We start from the raw sequence: 16,802 nt of genomic DNA, 5'->3' as shown, positions 1-16,802 counted from the left end.
TATCATAGATTTATAAAGTTTACTTCGAGGACTGTTAAATATCAAAAATATTTTTATTCATTTGCCAAATGTGTATTATATCGCAAATTTCAAAAAATCAAAATTACTTGATATCAGAAGGACGTTCTTCATATTCATAATGCATTTCCATATGTCTGATGTGCTCTCATGTCCCACAAAATATATTGTCCAAACGTTCACACCCCAGCCCTTAAAGTAGTAGTAAAACTTGATTTATTCATAGAAAGTCAATTCAGTAATTTAGTCTCCCATGAATCCTGATGCAAAACAAAATATACATCATACAATTTTTTTAAATATTATCTTATAAAAGATAGGGTAACAGGCACACAAGTGAAATTCTACAAAATCGTTCACTGAGTGATTTATACAGGAAGTCTCAATAATAAACACTACCAAACTTGGACCCATTTTTATCTCGGCTTTATATAGTTGTCAGTATTGTTATATACTAGATGGTAACCCGTATTTAGCGGTTCTCGGCTGGGCACGATTACCTGGCAGATGGTGACTACACACCAAGTTTCATGCCCATCCAACAATTTTTATTTTTACCAAGTTTCATGCCCATTCGACATTGTTTACTAAATTGACCTCAGGTGACCCCGAAATTACCTTCCCAAAATGTTGACTGTATCCACCAAGTTTCATGCCCATACGACAGTTTTTACTAATTTGACCTCAACTGACCCCTGGATGACCCCGAAATGACCTTCCAAAAATTTGGCTCTAAATGTTGACTGTACCCACCAAGTTTCATGCCCATATGACAGTTTTTAGTAATTTGACCTCAGATGACCCCAAAATGACCTTCCAAAAATGTTTGACTCTTAAATGCGAACATAGTTTAAACATAACCCCTTTTTTCTCGAAATTGGGAACGATCATGCGTACACATAGTCAATGTTAAGTGATAACACCGGGTCATTTAAGTTATTTGACCTCAGATGACCCCAAAATGACCTTAAAAATTTTGTCTCCAAATGTTGACCGTACCCACCAAGTTTCATACCCATACGACAGTTTTTGCTAATTTGACCTCGGGTGACCTTGACCCACTAACCAATACGAACTTGTTCTGTATGGGGTCAAGACTCAAGATGCACCCACCCACCAAGTTTGAGGAACGTGCGACCCCCAGTCTCCGAGAAAATAGGCAGACAGACACATACTTAGACAATGTGTATTATTATATAGACTAGGTGGTTACCCATATTTGGCGGTTCTCGGCTGTTGTGATTATCTGGCTGATGGTGACTGTACTCACCAAGTTTTATGCCCATAGGACAGTTTTTACTAATTTGACCTCAGATGACCCCTTGTGACCTCAAAATGACCTTCCAAAAATTCGGCTCTAAATGTTGACTGTACCCACCAAGTTTCATGCCCATACGACAATTTTTAGTAATTTGACCACAGATGACCCCTGGGTGATCCCAGATGACCCCAAAATGACCTTCCAACAATTTGGCTCTAAATGTTGACTGTACCCACCAAGTTTCATGCCCATACGACAGTGTTTGCTAATATGACCCCATGACCTTCTGAAAAATTGGCTCTAAATGTTGACTATTCACCAAGTTTCATGCCCATTCGACAGTCTTTGCTAATTTGAGTTCAGATGACCCCTGGATGACCTTCGGTGACCTTGAGCCACTAACCAATACAAACTGGTTCTGCCTGGCGCCAAGCTGCACCCACCCACCAAGTTTGAGGAACGTGCGACCTCCGGTCTCCGAGAAAAGAGGCGGACAGACGTACAGATTCTGGTTAATTATAGTAGGACTAGGCGGTTACCCGTATTTGGTGGTTTTTCGGCTATCGCGATTACCTGGCTGATGGTGACTACTCACCAAGTTTTATGCCCATAGGACAGTTTTTACCAATTTGACCTCAGATGACCCTTGTGACCTCGAAATGACTTTCCAAAATTTGGCTCGAAACGTTGACTGTACCCACTACGTTTCATGACCATACAACAGTTTTTAGTAATATGACCCCAAAATGACCATCCAAACATTTGACTCTAAAAGTTGATTGTACCCACCAAGTTTCATGCCCACACATTTTTACTAATTTGACCACTGGATGACCCCAAAATGACCGTCCAAAAATTTGACTCTAAACGTTGACTGTACCCACCAAGTTTCATGCCCATACGACAGTTTTTACTAATTTGACTTCAGATGACCTTGGGTGATCTTGGCCCACTAAACCGAAACAAACTTGTTCTGTCTGAGGTCCAGATGCACCCACCCACCAAGTTTGAGGAACGTGCGACCCCTAGTCTCCGAGAAAATAGGCGGAAAACAGTTTTTACTAATATGACCCCTGGGTGACCCACTAACCAATACTAACTTGTTCCGTCTTAGGTCAAGATGCACATACCCACCAAGTTGCATGCCCATATGACAGTTTTTACTAATTTGACCTCTGGTGACCTTGACCCACTAACCAATACAAACTTGTTCTGTCGCAGGTCAAGACGCACCCACCCGTCAAGTTTGAGGAACGTGCGACCCCCAGTCTCTGAGAAAAACAGTTTTACTAATTTGACCCCTAGATGACCTTGGGTGACCTTGACCCACTAACCAAAATAAACTTGTTCAGTCTTAGGTCAAGATGCACCTAGCCACCAAGTTGCATGCCAGTATGACAGTTGCATGCCAGTATGACTAGTCTACGAGAAAATAGGCGGACAGACAGATAGACACACACAGACGTTGCATATTATTATATAGACTAGGCGGTTACCCGTATTTGGCGGTTCTCGGCTGTCGTGATTACCTTTATGATGGTGACTGTACCCACCAAGTTTTATGCCCATAGGACAGTTTTCACTCATTTGACCTCAGATGACCCCTTGTGACCTCGAAATGACCTTCCAAAATTTGGCTCTAAATGTTGACTGTACCTACCACATTTCATGCCCATACAACAGTTTTTAGTAATTTGACCTTGGATGACCCCAAAATGACCGTCCAAAAATTTGACTCTAAAAGTTGCCTGTACCCACCAAGTTTCATGCCCATACGACAGTTTTTACTAATTTGACCTTATATGACCCCTGGATGACCTCGGGTGATCTTGGCCCACTTACCGAAACAAACTTGTTCTGTCTGAGGTCCAGATGCACCCACCCACCAAGTTTGAGGAACGTGCGACCTCTAGTCTCTGAGAAAATAGGCGGAAAACAGTTTTTACTAATTTGACCTCAGATGACCCCTGGGTGACCTTGACCCACTAACCAAAATAAACTTGTTCCGTCTTAGGTCAAGATGCACCTAGCCACCAAGTTGCATGCCAGTATGACAGTTTTTACTCATTTGACCCCTAGATGACCTCTGGTGACCTTGACCCACTAACCAATACAAACTTGTTCTATCCCGGGTCAAGACGCACCACCCGTCAAGTTTGAGGAACGTGCGACCCCCAGTCTCTGAGAAAAACAGTTTTTACTAATTTGACCCCTGGATGACCTCGGGTGACCTTGACCCACTAACCATTAACCAATACAAAGTTGTTCTGTGTGGAGTCGAGCTGCACCCACCCACCAAGTTTGAGGAACGTGTGACCCCTAGTCTCCGAGAAAATAGGCGGACAGACACACAGATATACAGACGATGCGTATTTATTATATAGATATTTTGAACTATAATCTAGTCAACTTTGAGTGGGAAATTTTCACGTTCGATCCTGAACGCATCATCAGCCCGACTGATCTTCTGGCGGTAAAAGTTCATTGACCTGTGAAGCGGATGTTGTTGTATCACAGGTCACCTTCGAGTTCAACCTGAGAGGTATCTTCCTGATCGCTGAACTGTAGGCCCCGGCCAAGTTATGACGTAGGCCACCTCCCCTATTCAGTGAAGGCTCCTCACGTTTCACGTAAATTGTTCTTTAACTCCTCCCTGCTTTCTCTGTCCAAGATTTTAACATGTTCCCATCCTTCTGCCCGGTTGTAATGTAAAACTGTCATATTTTTAAGCCAACTTGAACAATGATGGCGCTATTTATCTTAAATCTTGTTTACATCTTTACCAGGGGTAGACACTTGTATAATGGTATTAGAATATCAGAATAAATACTAACAAATGACAAGAAAAGTTTCAAAAAACTTTTTATCATGAAATGTAAGAAATAGGTCATATTATATAGCTAATGTAAATAGCGGCCTCAATTTGCACAAATATAGTTTATATAATAAAAATTGCCACAAAAAAGCAGAAAAAATGAATAATTTGCTATAGAAACGAAAATCTATTTAAAATTGTCGTATAAAGCACAGGAGAAATGGGCAACCCTGAATTGGGGACCCAAAATTTTTTTGGTAACTTTAAAACTACTAGATGTATGACCCCAGATTTTTTATTGTACATGTATGCCCTATTTGTTTTCATTTGACACCACCCTGGGCTCAAACATGACACCATTTACCCACCATAAAACCGTTTGACCCGCCATGACATCCCTTGACGAACTATATTGGGCCTTGACCCACCCACCATGATGTATATTTACCCCGGGATATTTACATACTTTTGCACCGCATGTGCCAGCACCTTTTAGGGTTCATACCACTAAATCCGCCTGTGAAGCGGTTTCCGGTAAAAGTTTTTCACGACTATAGTCCCAACTTTGCATAAAAATTGTGCAAAATCGGTACAATATTAACAATTTTAGTGTTGCAAATCGTGTTTTGCTAGAACTTGTGAATGTGATCTCTACTAATTTGAACAGAAAACGCGAAAATTGAGTGATGTTTACGATGATGAGCGCATGAACACACGAGGTCAAAACGCGGTTAGCAGTCGGACGTAAACACGGTATTTTTCTCAAAAAGTAGACCTAAAATATGGTGTCATTTTCAGATATGTTATGCAGAATTTTGTTCTGATTCAGATGATATCAAATATATATTTCAAAGTAAGACGTAACTCGACTTATAGCCTAAAACGTGACCCCTATTTTGCACGGAAAGCTATTTTGTGGCATGTACCCTTTGTCCTTGTAAGCGTGACGAACGGGTGACGAAGACAAGGGCCCGTGATGGAATGCCCGAAATCAAACGCTATATCGCAAATGACAGTTACATTAGTATTTCAAATGGGTCATCTGAAATTATCTGTAGCTTAGCACTATAGCAGACTGCTCGAAAGAAAAATAATACTTGTAGGTAAAATTTGGAAGGAAAGGATAAAAATCGGCTGTTTGCGGATGCAGTTTCCCTTCCATATGGGGTATAATTCTGACCAGCCGAGTCTCGTCTTTGATTTAACTCTCTCTCTCTCTCTCTCTGATTGCTGCTTTAAAATCTCGGTGATCACACATTTTTTCCAAAAAACCTAAGCTCAATGAATATCCTTTAATAAATCACACAACTTCCAATTTATATTTAATTAACAAAGACATTTCGGGAACCACTTTAAGTCTGCTTGGCACCAGTTCAATACCTTCCTATTCCTATTCCTTCCTTTCACTTATGGTTGTTAAAAACGCTCTAATTTGCCAATTATCGTTAATGAATCCCTAGGGTGTTTTTACAATACTTGCCCAAATTTCAGAGTAAACGATAAAGGAGGGTCACTCAAAAATGGTCTACCTCCTCCCTCAACTATTGCTTTTGTAAATGGCAGCCCTACGATACTGTTCCTAGTATTTGGCTCAGTGGCGTGCGCAAAGGGGGGGGGGGGGCAGGGGCCATGCCCCCCCCACTTTTGTTGGTAATTCGGGGGAAAAACATCAAAATTTGCTCCTAATCAGACTCCATTCGGGGAACTGAACAACCTGCCCCACCCCCCCCCAACCCCACTTTCAACAAAGGCGACGCCACTGATTTGGCTTCAATACGTTCCAACACGAAACTAATATAAAGTCTGCACAAAAAGTAACTCGGCTGTTATAAATACGCCTATAGATTCAGAACTAATAATTGTTTTCACAATATTTTAACATAGCGAGAAGGATGATTTATTTACACGCATTTTGATACCCCATTCGTCAAATGTCGTTCAAAATTAACAACACAGTAGTGCTTTTACAGAAAAATACCCGAATTTAAAAGCTGCAGTTTACAGCGATCAATGGTTATAATGCCAGCACTGTAAACACGTAAACCCGCCATTATCTTCGCGCTTACTTGAAATCAATACAAATAACTGCAACTTTTAAATTGGGGCATTTTTCTTTCAAAACACTGCTGTATTGTCAATATTGAACAAAATTGGACAAGTGGGGTATCAAAATTCGCGTAAATAAATCATCCTTCTCGCTATGTTGAACTATTGTGAAAACAATTATTAGTTCTGAATCTATAGGCGTATTTATAACAGCTGAGTTACTTTTTGTGCAGACTTCAGATTGCGTTGGAAACGGACCGAAATGTACGGTACAAAGATATCTTTACCTGAAAATACTAGGCCTACTCAATTCATGTGATAAATTTATTAAATTTTCTAACAAAATATATAATGTTCCATTCTAGACTTGACGTAGATTCATCTTTTTCTGCTTTTTTTTTTTGTGGTATTTTTTATACTGTGTATATTTTTATAATGTAAATATATAAACTGTATATTTATGTGCAAATTGAGGGCGCTATTTACATATATGTTAAATTTAATTTAGCCATATAAGTTATTCCTAATATTTCATGATAAAAAACTTTATTGTATATTTCGTTATTTGTCACTCTTTCTGATATTTTAATGCCATTATACCAGTGTCTACTCGTTGTAAAGATAAAAGCACGATTTAAGATAAATAGCGCCATCAGTGTTCACCTTTTCTTAAAAATGATGTAGTTTACATGCTATCAAACAACCGTGAATTAACATCATGAATAGAGCTTTTGTTTCTGATATTCTATGAAATGAGAGCATGTCTTCATTTCAAAAGCCCGCCAAATAGAGTGTACCGTACATTTCGGTCCGTTTCAAATGCACTCTATATAAGTTTCATGTTGGAAACGTATTGAAACCAAGGCTAGGAACAGTATCGTTGGGCTACCATTTACGAAAGCAATAGTTGTGAGTTGGGAAGTAGACCTTTCTTGAGCGAGCCTCGTCAATTGTTCTCTGAAATTTGAGCGACTATTGAAAAACGCCCTAGGGATCCATTAACGAAAATTGGCAAAATAATTAGAGCGTTTTTAAAAATCACAAGTTAAAGGAATGAATAGGAAGGTGCCAAGCAGACTGTAGACACTATGCACGAATGTGGCAAAGTTCCTTGATCATGGTTTACAGGCCAGGTCGTTATCATGGTTATGGTACCGGTAATCAACGGATGGTAAAACTGCGCATGAATACGCATGACAAGATAGTTGTGAATCAAAAATAACAATTACATAAATCAAATACATCATCATCAACATAAAGATATAGGCCCAAATGATATTACCAGTGAACTATCAGTTTCTTTTTCACGTTTACAGGAAAACCAAGCCTTCCACATCGGTAGAGTATGAAAATGCGTATGCCCGTCTTCAAACCCTAAATCTACAACGCAAGAACAACGTGGTAACTCTGTTGCAAAGCCACGCCTGTGACACCCAGGCTTCGCAAGCTGGAGATTATTTGAATTGCACCATAGGACTGCAAGCTATGCATGCGCTAGAGAAAAGACGATGTGTATTCTTATCGTGTAAGTACTATGCGTAACATGTTTGAGTTGATCATTATTGTAACTTTCTTTCTTACGATGACCAATTCTTCTAGGCTATCAAAAAATTTGCGCAATCGTTACTGATTTTTTTTCTCTATTTTCGTCTATACCCTTAGTATTTTGTAAAATCAATGTTATTTCTTTTTCATATTTCGTTACCAACTATTATTATTTTGGTTATTCATTTGTTTCACGATTAGCACCATTTATATGCTCTTCTGTTCTAGTTCTTTGTGCCTTCCATTTGGTTGTAATTGATGACAATTCTGGGTGGGTCTAAATGCTGTGCTAAATATTTACTTAGGATGGTCTGCTCATTTGACCAGTAAACGTTCTCATAGGTCTTAGTTGTATCTGTAGTTAAGCCACAGCCTTCGCAAACGTATGCCTATTTATTTCATGGTCGTGTACTGCAGTTACACCCAAGTTATACCAATGACATCAAGAATAAAATACACACGTTTATTTGCTATATAGTAATAGTATAATTATACTAGCAATAATATAACATCTTTATTTGTACTGTCGTATTTGTAGCCATTGATCCCAATTCGGACATCGCCAGAAGATTCAGCAACATTGGTGTAGAGGTTTGTAGTTTGCCAGCATTCCTTGTCAAGTATCGTGGTCGTAGTACGTCAAAACCTGGTACAAGTGCTGAACAACAGACAGGCAGGTCTTCACCGATGAGAACACTTTCCCAACATGGACAGTATAGGTTAAAGTGATTTGCTTAGGGTTGTTGCATCTGGAAATGCTTTCACCTCCATGATTCTTTGCAACTCAGTATTATTTTTTATAAAGACTTTGATTAATGACCTTGATTTGGCTAGAAATGATTGATTTTCAGTACTATGAGTGTTTGAATCCTTGTTAAGATTATTATTATAGTATTATGTAGTGCCTTGTTTTGCATATCGGTAAAGTGGCAAGTTTTTATATTTATATATACCAACACTGCAATCTAGTTTCCCACTCTAGAAACGGCGATTGTCAAATGACATGTCTTGACGACAAGCGCAAAAATTTGACTTGAAATTACAGGAAACTCAATATTTATTATGCAATAACTAGAAGCTTAGCCCTTTCTCATGTTTGTTGGAACTTAACACAACCGTTGCCTATTTTATTAAATATGGTGGAATGTTTTTCGATGGTTGGTCAAAATGGGATCACGTTTAAGAGCTCTGTTAAGAACCTTATTCAAAAAAACTTCAGAACATTCACCACATCTGTTAGTAGTAATTGCATCATAAATTTTGTTTTCGTCATAGTTGCCCACTTTCAACTCACGTAACTCGCACGAAATTTGATTAGTTGAATAGGATGTTTAAATTTGGTTGGGTAAAATTGCACGTTTTTCGTTGTGAATATTCGTTAAGGATTTAAGTTGTAAATCAAGATACGGAATAATGGGGAATGGTGCCATTCTAAATAGTGTTGTCTTGTTCCGTTTGCGTAAAATATTCTAAAAATACTAGGGCGTGTTCTATTTTTCTAATTGTTAAACTCGCATGGAATGTTCATTATGCACGAAAAATAAGTTTGCATAATAAAGTCCTCAAAAGAAGTTTGGGGTTTTTTTTCAAGCATCTATATCTCGGATTGAACGAACCTTGTTTCTCTGTTTATTTGCGACATGTTCATATCATGTTGCATATCAATAGGATATCTTGTCAGCTTGCTGGACGACAGAATAATGGTCAATTTGGCACATTCTGTTTGAGACCCCACTACATTCACAAAACGTTTACTCAGCCGTGAAAAAGGTGATTGTTTCAAATGTGGTGTCATTGTGAAAGGGAATAAATTAGCTGTCCATTGATATGCAACATGTCAATCTTGAATATACAATTTTATGTCACAAATAATCTTAGATATAGATGTTTGAAAGAACTTATTGAGGAGTTTATATAAAATGGATGCACATACAAAAACTATAAGCAAGGCTTCTGTTGCAAACGAATCGGGTTCTGTGCTGCACTACATTTCATGACATCTGTGTATATTTCTTTGCCGACGCATTTTATTCTCTAGTATATACTAGAGAATAAAATGCGTCGACATTTTATTCTCTAGTATATACTAGAGAATTAAGACAAAGAAACATGCACACGTATCATAAAAAGTAGCTATTAGTATATACTAGAAAGTAAGAATTATGCGTATGCGTCGACACTAAAAAGAAACATGCATACGTATCACGGCATTACGTTAAACATGTAATGGGTGTTGTTTCTGCTTTATTATATATACGCATGCCTATAGGCTTCTATTTGCAAGCAACTCTTGTTCACGTAGCATAGATTTAGTTTTTGGATCCGGTTTTATATATAGTAGAAGGATTGGGTACATTAATAAAAGACTTGTTTGAGGTCATAAAAAGCAATACGTTAAAGCTCTGATAACGGGTTATGGTTTATGTTACAAGAGTTTGTGTAGGCCTATACTCGACAGTGTACAGTAAACCTTTGTTAAACAAATAGGTTAATAATCGGATCTTCATTTTTCACAAATCGTGTATCATGATTTTCAATTTATTTGTGTATTCTTCAGTATTCAAGTACACTATCTAGGCGCCTACTTTATTATTATTATTCTGATTTTTGATAAAACAAGTTATCAGGTGAAGGCTTATTAGGGAACAAACTAATAGATAGATGAAGCTGTATGAATGAAATTAATTTTTCGTGAAGGAGGAAGGGTTACAATAGATCACGTTTTACTCATCTTTTACTAGGGAGATGGGTCAACCTTGTGACGAAACTAGCTGCGTTTCATATAGAGCCGCCTCTGTCTTTCAGTCTGTTCCCTTTATGGTGCCACACATTTTTTATATTTGGAATATTTAACCATGTTGATATGAGATGCGTATACCATTTTTGTATGAGTGGGCATGAGTAAAAGCATCGTTCTGGTAGCAAGTAAACGGTCAGAATTTTGTCTATTCAACGTTAGCTCTGAATACAAAGTTTTAAAGAGTAACGATGTCTTTAATGTTGTGGGTATAGAACAAAAGAGAAAATCATCTAAACAAAGCAAGTCTTCTATAATAGTGTAAGGACTGATGTAGTGTACGGACTTGCCCCTGCACACAACCCAGTCTTGGCTGAAATATTATAGATTTTAAAGTAAGATTCCATTCGGAATTAATTCTATTAAATTGCACATGTAACGGCTTTAGTGCGATATTATAGGTAATTTTTCAACGGGATTACCTTTGAAAGAGATGCAAGTACTACCTTTTTTAATAACTTTTTATATATATTTGTAATAGCTTATTTTCCTCTATAGAAATAATCAGTTTGATATGTAGAATTTACTAATTTGTACTCATTTCTATTTAGTTTAGTCGCTCTACAAGTGTAGTAAGATCCAAGTTTTTTTTCCGTAGTTTAACTTGTCTACTTTATTCCGTTGTGGTGATTGCAAATTTGTTTACTTTGTAGTTTGCAGAAATGCTTATGAATGTGGAACTATTGGTCATTTTATTTATTATTTTCATTTATTTGATACATTTTGCAGTCAAATGAACGGAGATTACGGTCCGTTCCATTTGGAAAGGGACATCTGACATGATTTAAATGTTTATTATAATACGTGTATGTATGTAAATATTTGCGATCAGTGCCTTGTCTTTTTCCCATTCTAATTCTACACAGTCATCTGAAAACCAAGTGGTATTTGCAAGGGCTTTATTATTCTGACCAAGTTCAGGACTTATTAAGAATAAATTTTATTGTATAAAGTGAAGAACACGAGGCACAATGAGTATTAAAGTAAGAATATGATGTTTTTTACAGCTTGTGGTCAATGTAAACTTGCCAGATTTTGTAGTGGCATATGCACTTTAAACATTTGATTTCTTTAACATTTCTTTTTGTACCACATGGGTATTATTTTATCACTTTTGTTCTGTTCCATTCCGTGAACTGAATTCCACGTTTATTGAGCACTTTGCATCCAAAGTTTGATAGACATGCTGGTGTTCAGCATCGAGAAAACAAGTCAGGCCACGCAATAAGTGAAATTAACTAGTGATTGGTTAATTTCCAGAGTTAAATTAGGCCCTACCCTTTGCTATATATAGTATCCAAAACTACATTAAAATCCACTTGAAGTACTAGCAGTAGTACTTTATAAATAATAAAAGTCGCAAATAGGGGGTCACGTAGAAACGTAATAATTATATTATAATGAAACCATTTACCTGTAGCTTTCAGATTAGAAATGGACGACTGTTCAAATTCTTAGGAAGCTCAAGGTTTATTAATTGTAGATCCTGTAGTCGTCGGCGATAAGCATACTACTTTCATGAACATGTACCATAGCTTGCCTTGAGATTACTGAAAGAAGCAGCTTGAAATCATTCCACAAAATGCAATGTAAAGATGATCTGTAAAGGAAATAAGTACTTTCATATATTAAGATTTTAAGAAGTGATTTTGTGTGTCATTTGCACATAATGTGTATTAAGATTGTATTAGTTTGTGTTCTGTGTTATCATAGTGAACTAAAATTTATTTTTCTACGGGTTTTTGTTGCACATGTGAAGATGGTTTGAATAAAGCAGGTATTTTACCTTTAAATTTCAATTCTTGTGTGCTGAATTTGTCTAAATCAACAGGGCACTTCAATATGACGATTACAGGTAAGAATTTAAAAGGTATGAAGGGCATTTAGATGGATAATGCACAATTTAATTGGTGCTCTTGTTTGAAGAAAAAGGGACCGAACGGTAATTTTGTTTGCTGGAACAATCAACCGAAACACATAACATGTCCAAAGCTAATTTCAGCATGTTCAGTGGAGATCCTTGGGTTATGGGCAGTAGGAGCCCAGGTGTTTTTGTTGCATAATTGAAGGAAAGACCAATTGGCATATGTTTTGTAATTTCTTACTTTGATTAACCGAGTTTAATCAACACTTCCATCTTTTCACCATCATGACCATGCATGGTCAAAATATATATTTTATATTAGATTAGATGATAACGATTTTCGGTTGAAATCGGTTGTTCTTCCCGTCGCTGAAAAAAGACGGATTTTTATATTAGTGACAAAGTCCCCTTAATGACTGCTAATGAAGCCAACCTGTGTGTGTTTGGTAAGTGCGGAGACGCGCTTGGGTCCCGATGGGACCAAGCTCGAGCAAATGCTGAAACCAGGTTAAATACAGTGAAAACTTAATTTTAAAAAAGCAAACCAAAACAATACAAAAACAAAAAACGATGATTCAGTACGCAAGATATTACCTTTTCTCTTGAACAAACCCGCCGTAATTGCTATCTTTGGTAGATAGTCAAAATAATAATCATTAAAAAATCATTGTTTTCTTTGCAGGTCCTGCTAAATACTATCTACAGACGATAGCAAGCAAAGCAAAAAACATTCAAAATAATAATGTTCTAATAAACATTGCCTAACACGCGTTCTAGATCCAGTACGCAAAATCCCGGGGCAAAACGGCTATAATTGGCCGCGCGCAAAAAAAAAAAAAAAGCCAATAGGCCGAATGCAAAGCTATAAAAAAATGTTAAAATGAAGAAGCTGACCAATATCTAAAACGGCACTTATATAGCAGAGATTATCAGGAACATGAAGGAAAAAATAAACAAAAGCAAAACAAAAACTAAACAAAACAAAACACCAAAAAACAATGATGATTCAGTACGCAAGAAATTATATTTTAAACCCGTCGTATAGTAATTGCTAAAAATAATAATCATTAAATATCATTACACATAAAGAAAAAAAATAGAGGTATTAATTATTTTCTTTGCAGGCCCTACTAAATGATATCTACAGAAGATAGCAAGCAGAGCAAAAAACATACAAAATAATAATGTTCGAAAAATATTGCTTCGATATTGCTAAGACAAAGGGTAATTTCGTACTGAATTATCATTGATTTTTGTTGTTTTATTTTTGTTTTGCTTTTTTGTTTTGTTTCTTATTTTTTCCCTTCATGTTTTTGAAAATCTCTTCTATATATAAGTGCAGTTTTAAATATTGGTTAGCTTCTTCATTTTAACATTTCTTTATAGCTTTGCATTCGCCCTATTGGCTTTTTTTTCTGCGCGCGGCCAATTATAGCCGTTTTGCCCCGGGATTTTGCATGTTTTGCGTACTGAATCCTCCGATTTGCCGTACTGAATCATCATCTAGAACGCGTGTTTATAGACAATGTTTTTTGCTTACTTTGCTTAAGATGAGCGGTGTCCTCGAACTACAACAGCACGCCAAACCCTTCTGTCACTCCTGCATGGCCGTTCCCAAATCCATAACATCCAGTCCAGTGTCCTGTTTCAGTACATCCACCTATGTTAGAGGGGGTCTACCAGGTTTTCTGTTTCCATGTTTTGGTGTCCAATGGATCAGCTTAGCTACAGGTTCATTTTTGCTTTTGCGTGCCCAGCGAAACGTGTCCTCCTCTCTCTGATCTTCTGTGAAAGTTTCGGTAGGTCACCATATAGCTCTTTGTTCGTGATGTGCTGCTTCCAATTGATGTATACTGACAAGCATTCTTGTGTAGCAACCATCAAGTTCTTTACAAAGTCTGAGAGACATAGTCCACGCTTCACATCCATAGGTTAGACGATTCGACGGTAGCAGCAAATATACGGCTCTTGAATTTCTTTGGGAGAGTTGACCTACAGATTTTGTTGAGGCTGTTACATGCTCTCCATGCAGCTGCTTTGCGTGTTTTTACATCTTTTTCCGTACTAGCCATCCATGCACCCAGATACTTGAAGTCGCTCACCTCTTCTAGTTTGGTGCCGTTGTTTGTCTGTATAGATATCTGTTGATTGTGGTTGAAAGACATGAACTTAGTTTTTGAAGCGTTCATTTTGAGGCCTACTTTTCCAACAGATGATTCAACCCTTTGCAGTAGCTCTTGTGCTTGGTGGATTTCCTCAGACAATAGGGCTATGTCGTCTGCAAAGTCTAAATCTGTTAGCACTTCAGGTCCGATCCGTCTACTTCTTCTCTTCTCCAGCTGGAATCCAAGCTGCTCTTCTTTTGCCTTCAACTGCCTCCCTCAATGCATAGTCCAATACCACCACAAAGAGGTATGGGGCAAGGGTGTCTCCTTGCAGTACACCAGCAAGAATATCAAACGGTTCAGTTTCTCCATCTGGTGAAACTACTTTTGCCTTGGTATTTTCATACATCCTTGCTATGCCTTCCACAAGTTGATTAGGGATTCCATAGGCCTTGAGAATTTGCAGCATCTTTCCTCTATGAATGGTATCAAAGGCTTTCCTGAAGTCTATGAAGGTTATTATTGCAGGCAGGTTTTTAGCCTTCACTCCTTCTATGATCCTCCTTAGGGCCAGTATGTGGCTTACTGTTGTTCGGCCAACTCTGAAACCATTCTGGTTGATCCTAAGAACTTTATCTACTTCAGGCCTGATCCTGTTGAGTATCATTTAGTTGAATATCTTGGCAACAACTGAGCTTAAGCTAATCCCTCGATAGTTCCCTGCTTGACTAAGATCTCCTGACTTAGGAATTGGTACGATGCCCGGTACGATGTTGAGAATAGACCACTGGTCAGGCTTGCTTCCTTTAATCAGTGCATGATTGCAAAACTCCAAAAATATGCCATCCAGATCGCATCTTTTCAGTACCTCTGGTGGTATACCATCCTCTCCGCACTCTTCCCTTCTACCAGTGCAGTCTTTGCCTTTGCATATTCCTCCTGACTAAATGGTGCCACATTGATGTTTAGATCCTTGGCCACCGGTACAATATCCTCATCTTCTCCACTATTTCTGGAGGGCTACCTAGGAGATCTTTGAAGTGGGTGAACCAGTTGTTAATCCTTTCATTCTGTGTGTCTCCCTTCAGCTGACCTTTCACTGATGCTTTCCTTCCAGTTATTTCATTAATTAGCTTCCAGCTTTGTCCATGCTTTGTCATGCGCTTCCTCAACCGCTCTTAGCCTTTTACTTAGATCTTCTTCCGTAGCAGTATTATATGCGTCCTCTAAGTTCGCCTTGGCTTCCATATCTGCATGTGTCTGTTTCTCTCAGTTGCATCCAACTGGTACGCATCATAGGTTTCTCTGATGTCATCTCTTGCTCTCACCACTGATATCGCTTGAAAGCCGTACCTTCCTATTCTTCTTTTTGACTGGAATAACCTTTTCTGCTGCTTCCCTGTTGGCTTTTATGAATCTTTCATACCTCTCAGCTCTTCTCTACATCTGTTCTCTCGGATGGTTCTCACATTCATTGTGGAGATGTTGATGATTTTCTTGCAGTTCATTAGGGTTTTCCTGTTACAAACGCTCTTATCAGACTTGTCCCTTCCATAAGGCTTTGAGGAAAAGTCGTCATTTGATGGTCGCAACTCCTACAGAATGGTTTGACATTGGAGTTTACCTTCTCACAGCTGTCCAGTGGCCGAAGCAAAAGAGAAACTATCTGATCCACATCGCCCTTCACTCTTACCATCCCGTCTCCAAACAGATATGGCAAGTAGTACAGGTCCCAGGACTCCCTGTTTGTGTTCACTGGTCGCGATATGAATGTAATCCATGGCGCCCTTCTGCCGAAACAATACCGGGTACTCGAGACTGCCCGCCTGAGGTAGTGAACTACCCCCAAGGGGGCACTCAACTTTGGAAGTGACGGGTATGTGCCTACCGGAGTCGCGAAGTAGGGGCCTATCGGGTACAAAGCGTTATTTTAAAAAAGGGGGTCATTGGGTACAAACAAAATAAAAAAGGGGGTCATTGGGTACAATATTTTGAAAAAGGGGGTCATCGAGTATAAGATTTTTAAAAAAGGGTCATCGGGTAGAAAATTTCGGCATAATTTTGAAAAAATTGAGCAAAATTTGACAGTTTTTGCATTTTTTGTTGCATTTTGATGATGCTATTCTAGAAAAAAGGGGGTAGCCGCAACTAAAAAAAAGGGGGGTCATCAGGTATGGCTTTTAAAAAAAGGGGGTCATCGGGTATAGTCGACTTCAAAAGAGGCTTAAAAAAGACTATTTGACCCATAGTTGGGGCAAAGGTTGGTGTGTAACCAGGGCGTGTCCACACGCCGGTGGGCCTGCGTACCACACCTTTGGGGCCCTTTGCTGCTCCCAGATCCCCTCATGTCT

At 38.3% G+C, this 16,802-nt stretch overlaps 2 protein-coding genes across 2 annotated transcripts in view; one reads left to right on the top strand and one right to left on the bottom strand.

Moving 5' to 3' along the window:
• The window catches only part of LOC140147231 (uncharacterized), a 32,752-nt gene extending 20,471 nt beyond the window's left edge, over nucleotides 1-12,281 (top strand). Inside the window, exons 5-6 of the mRNA XM_072169011.1 lie at nucleotides 7,457-7,665; nucleotides 8,224-12,281. Coding sequence (XP_072025112.1) covers nucleotides 7,457-7,665; nucleotides 8,224-8,414 — 400 coding nt within the window. The 3' untranslated portion in view covers nucleotides 8,415-12,281. The remainder of the gene's footprint in view (nucleotides 1-7,456; nucleotides 7,666-8,223) is intronic.
• A 2,384-nt stretch (nucleotides 12,282-14,665) lies between these two features.
• Nucleotides 14,666-15,118, bottom strand: LOC140147230 (uncharacterized). The gene has a single exon (XM_072169010.1). The coding sequence runs from the start codon at nucleotides 15,116-15,118 to the stop codon at nucleotides 14,666-14,668; it is 453 nt and encodes a 150-aa protein (XP_072025111.1).
• Nucleotides 15,119-16,802: the final 1,684 nt, after the last annotated feature.

This window comes from Amphiura filiformis, chromosome 3, assembly GCF_039555335.1.
Source record: "Amphiura filiformis chromosome 3, Afil_fr2py, whole genome shotgun sequence".
Lineage (NCBI taxonomy): Eukaryota > Metazoa > Echinodermata > Ophiuroidea > Amphilepidida > Amphiuridae > Amphiura > Amphiura filiformis.
Note: the sequence above shows the minus strand (reverse complement) of the source record. Positions and strands in the feature narration are given on the sequence as shown.

Coding starts and splice junctions, on each gene's coding strand:
- LOC140147230 (XM_072169010.1), bottom strand. CDS start 15,118: ATGATACTCAACAGGATCAGGCCTGAAGTAGATAAAGTTCTTAGGATC.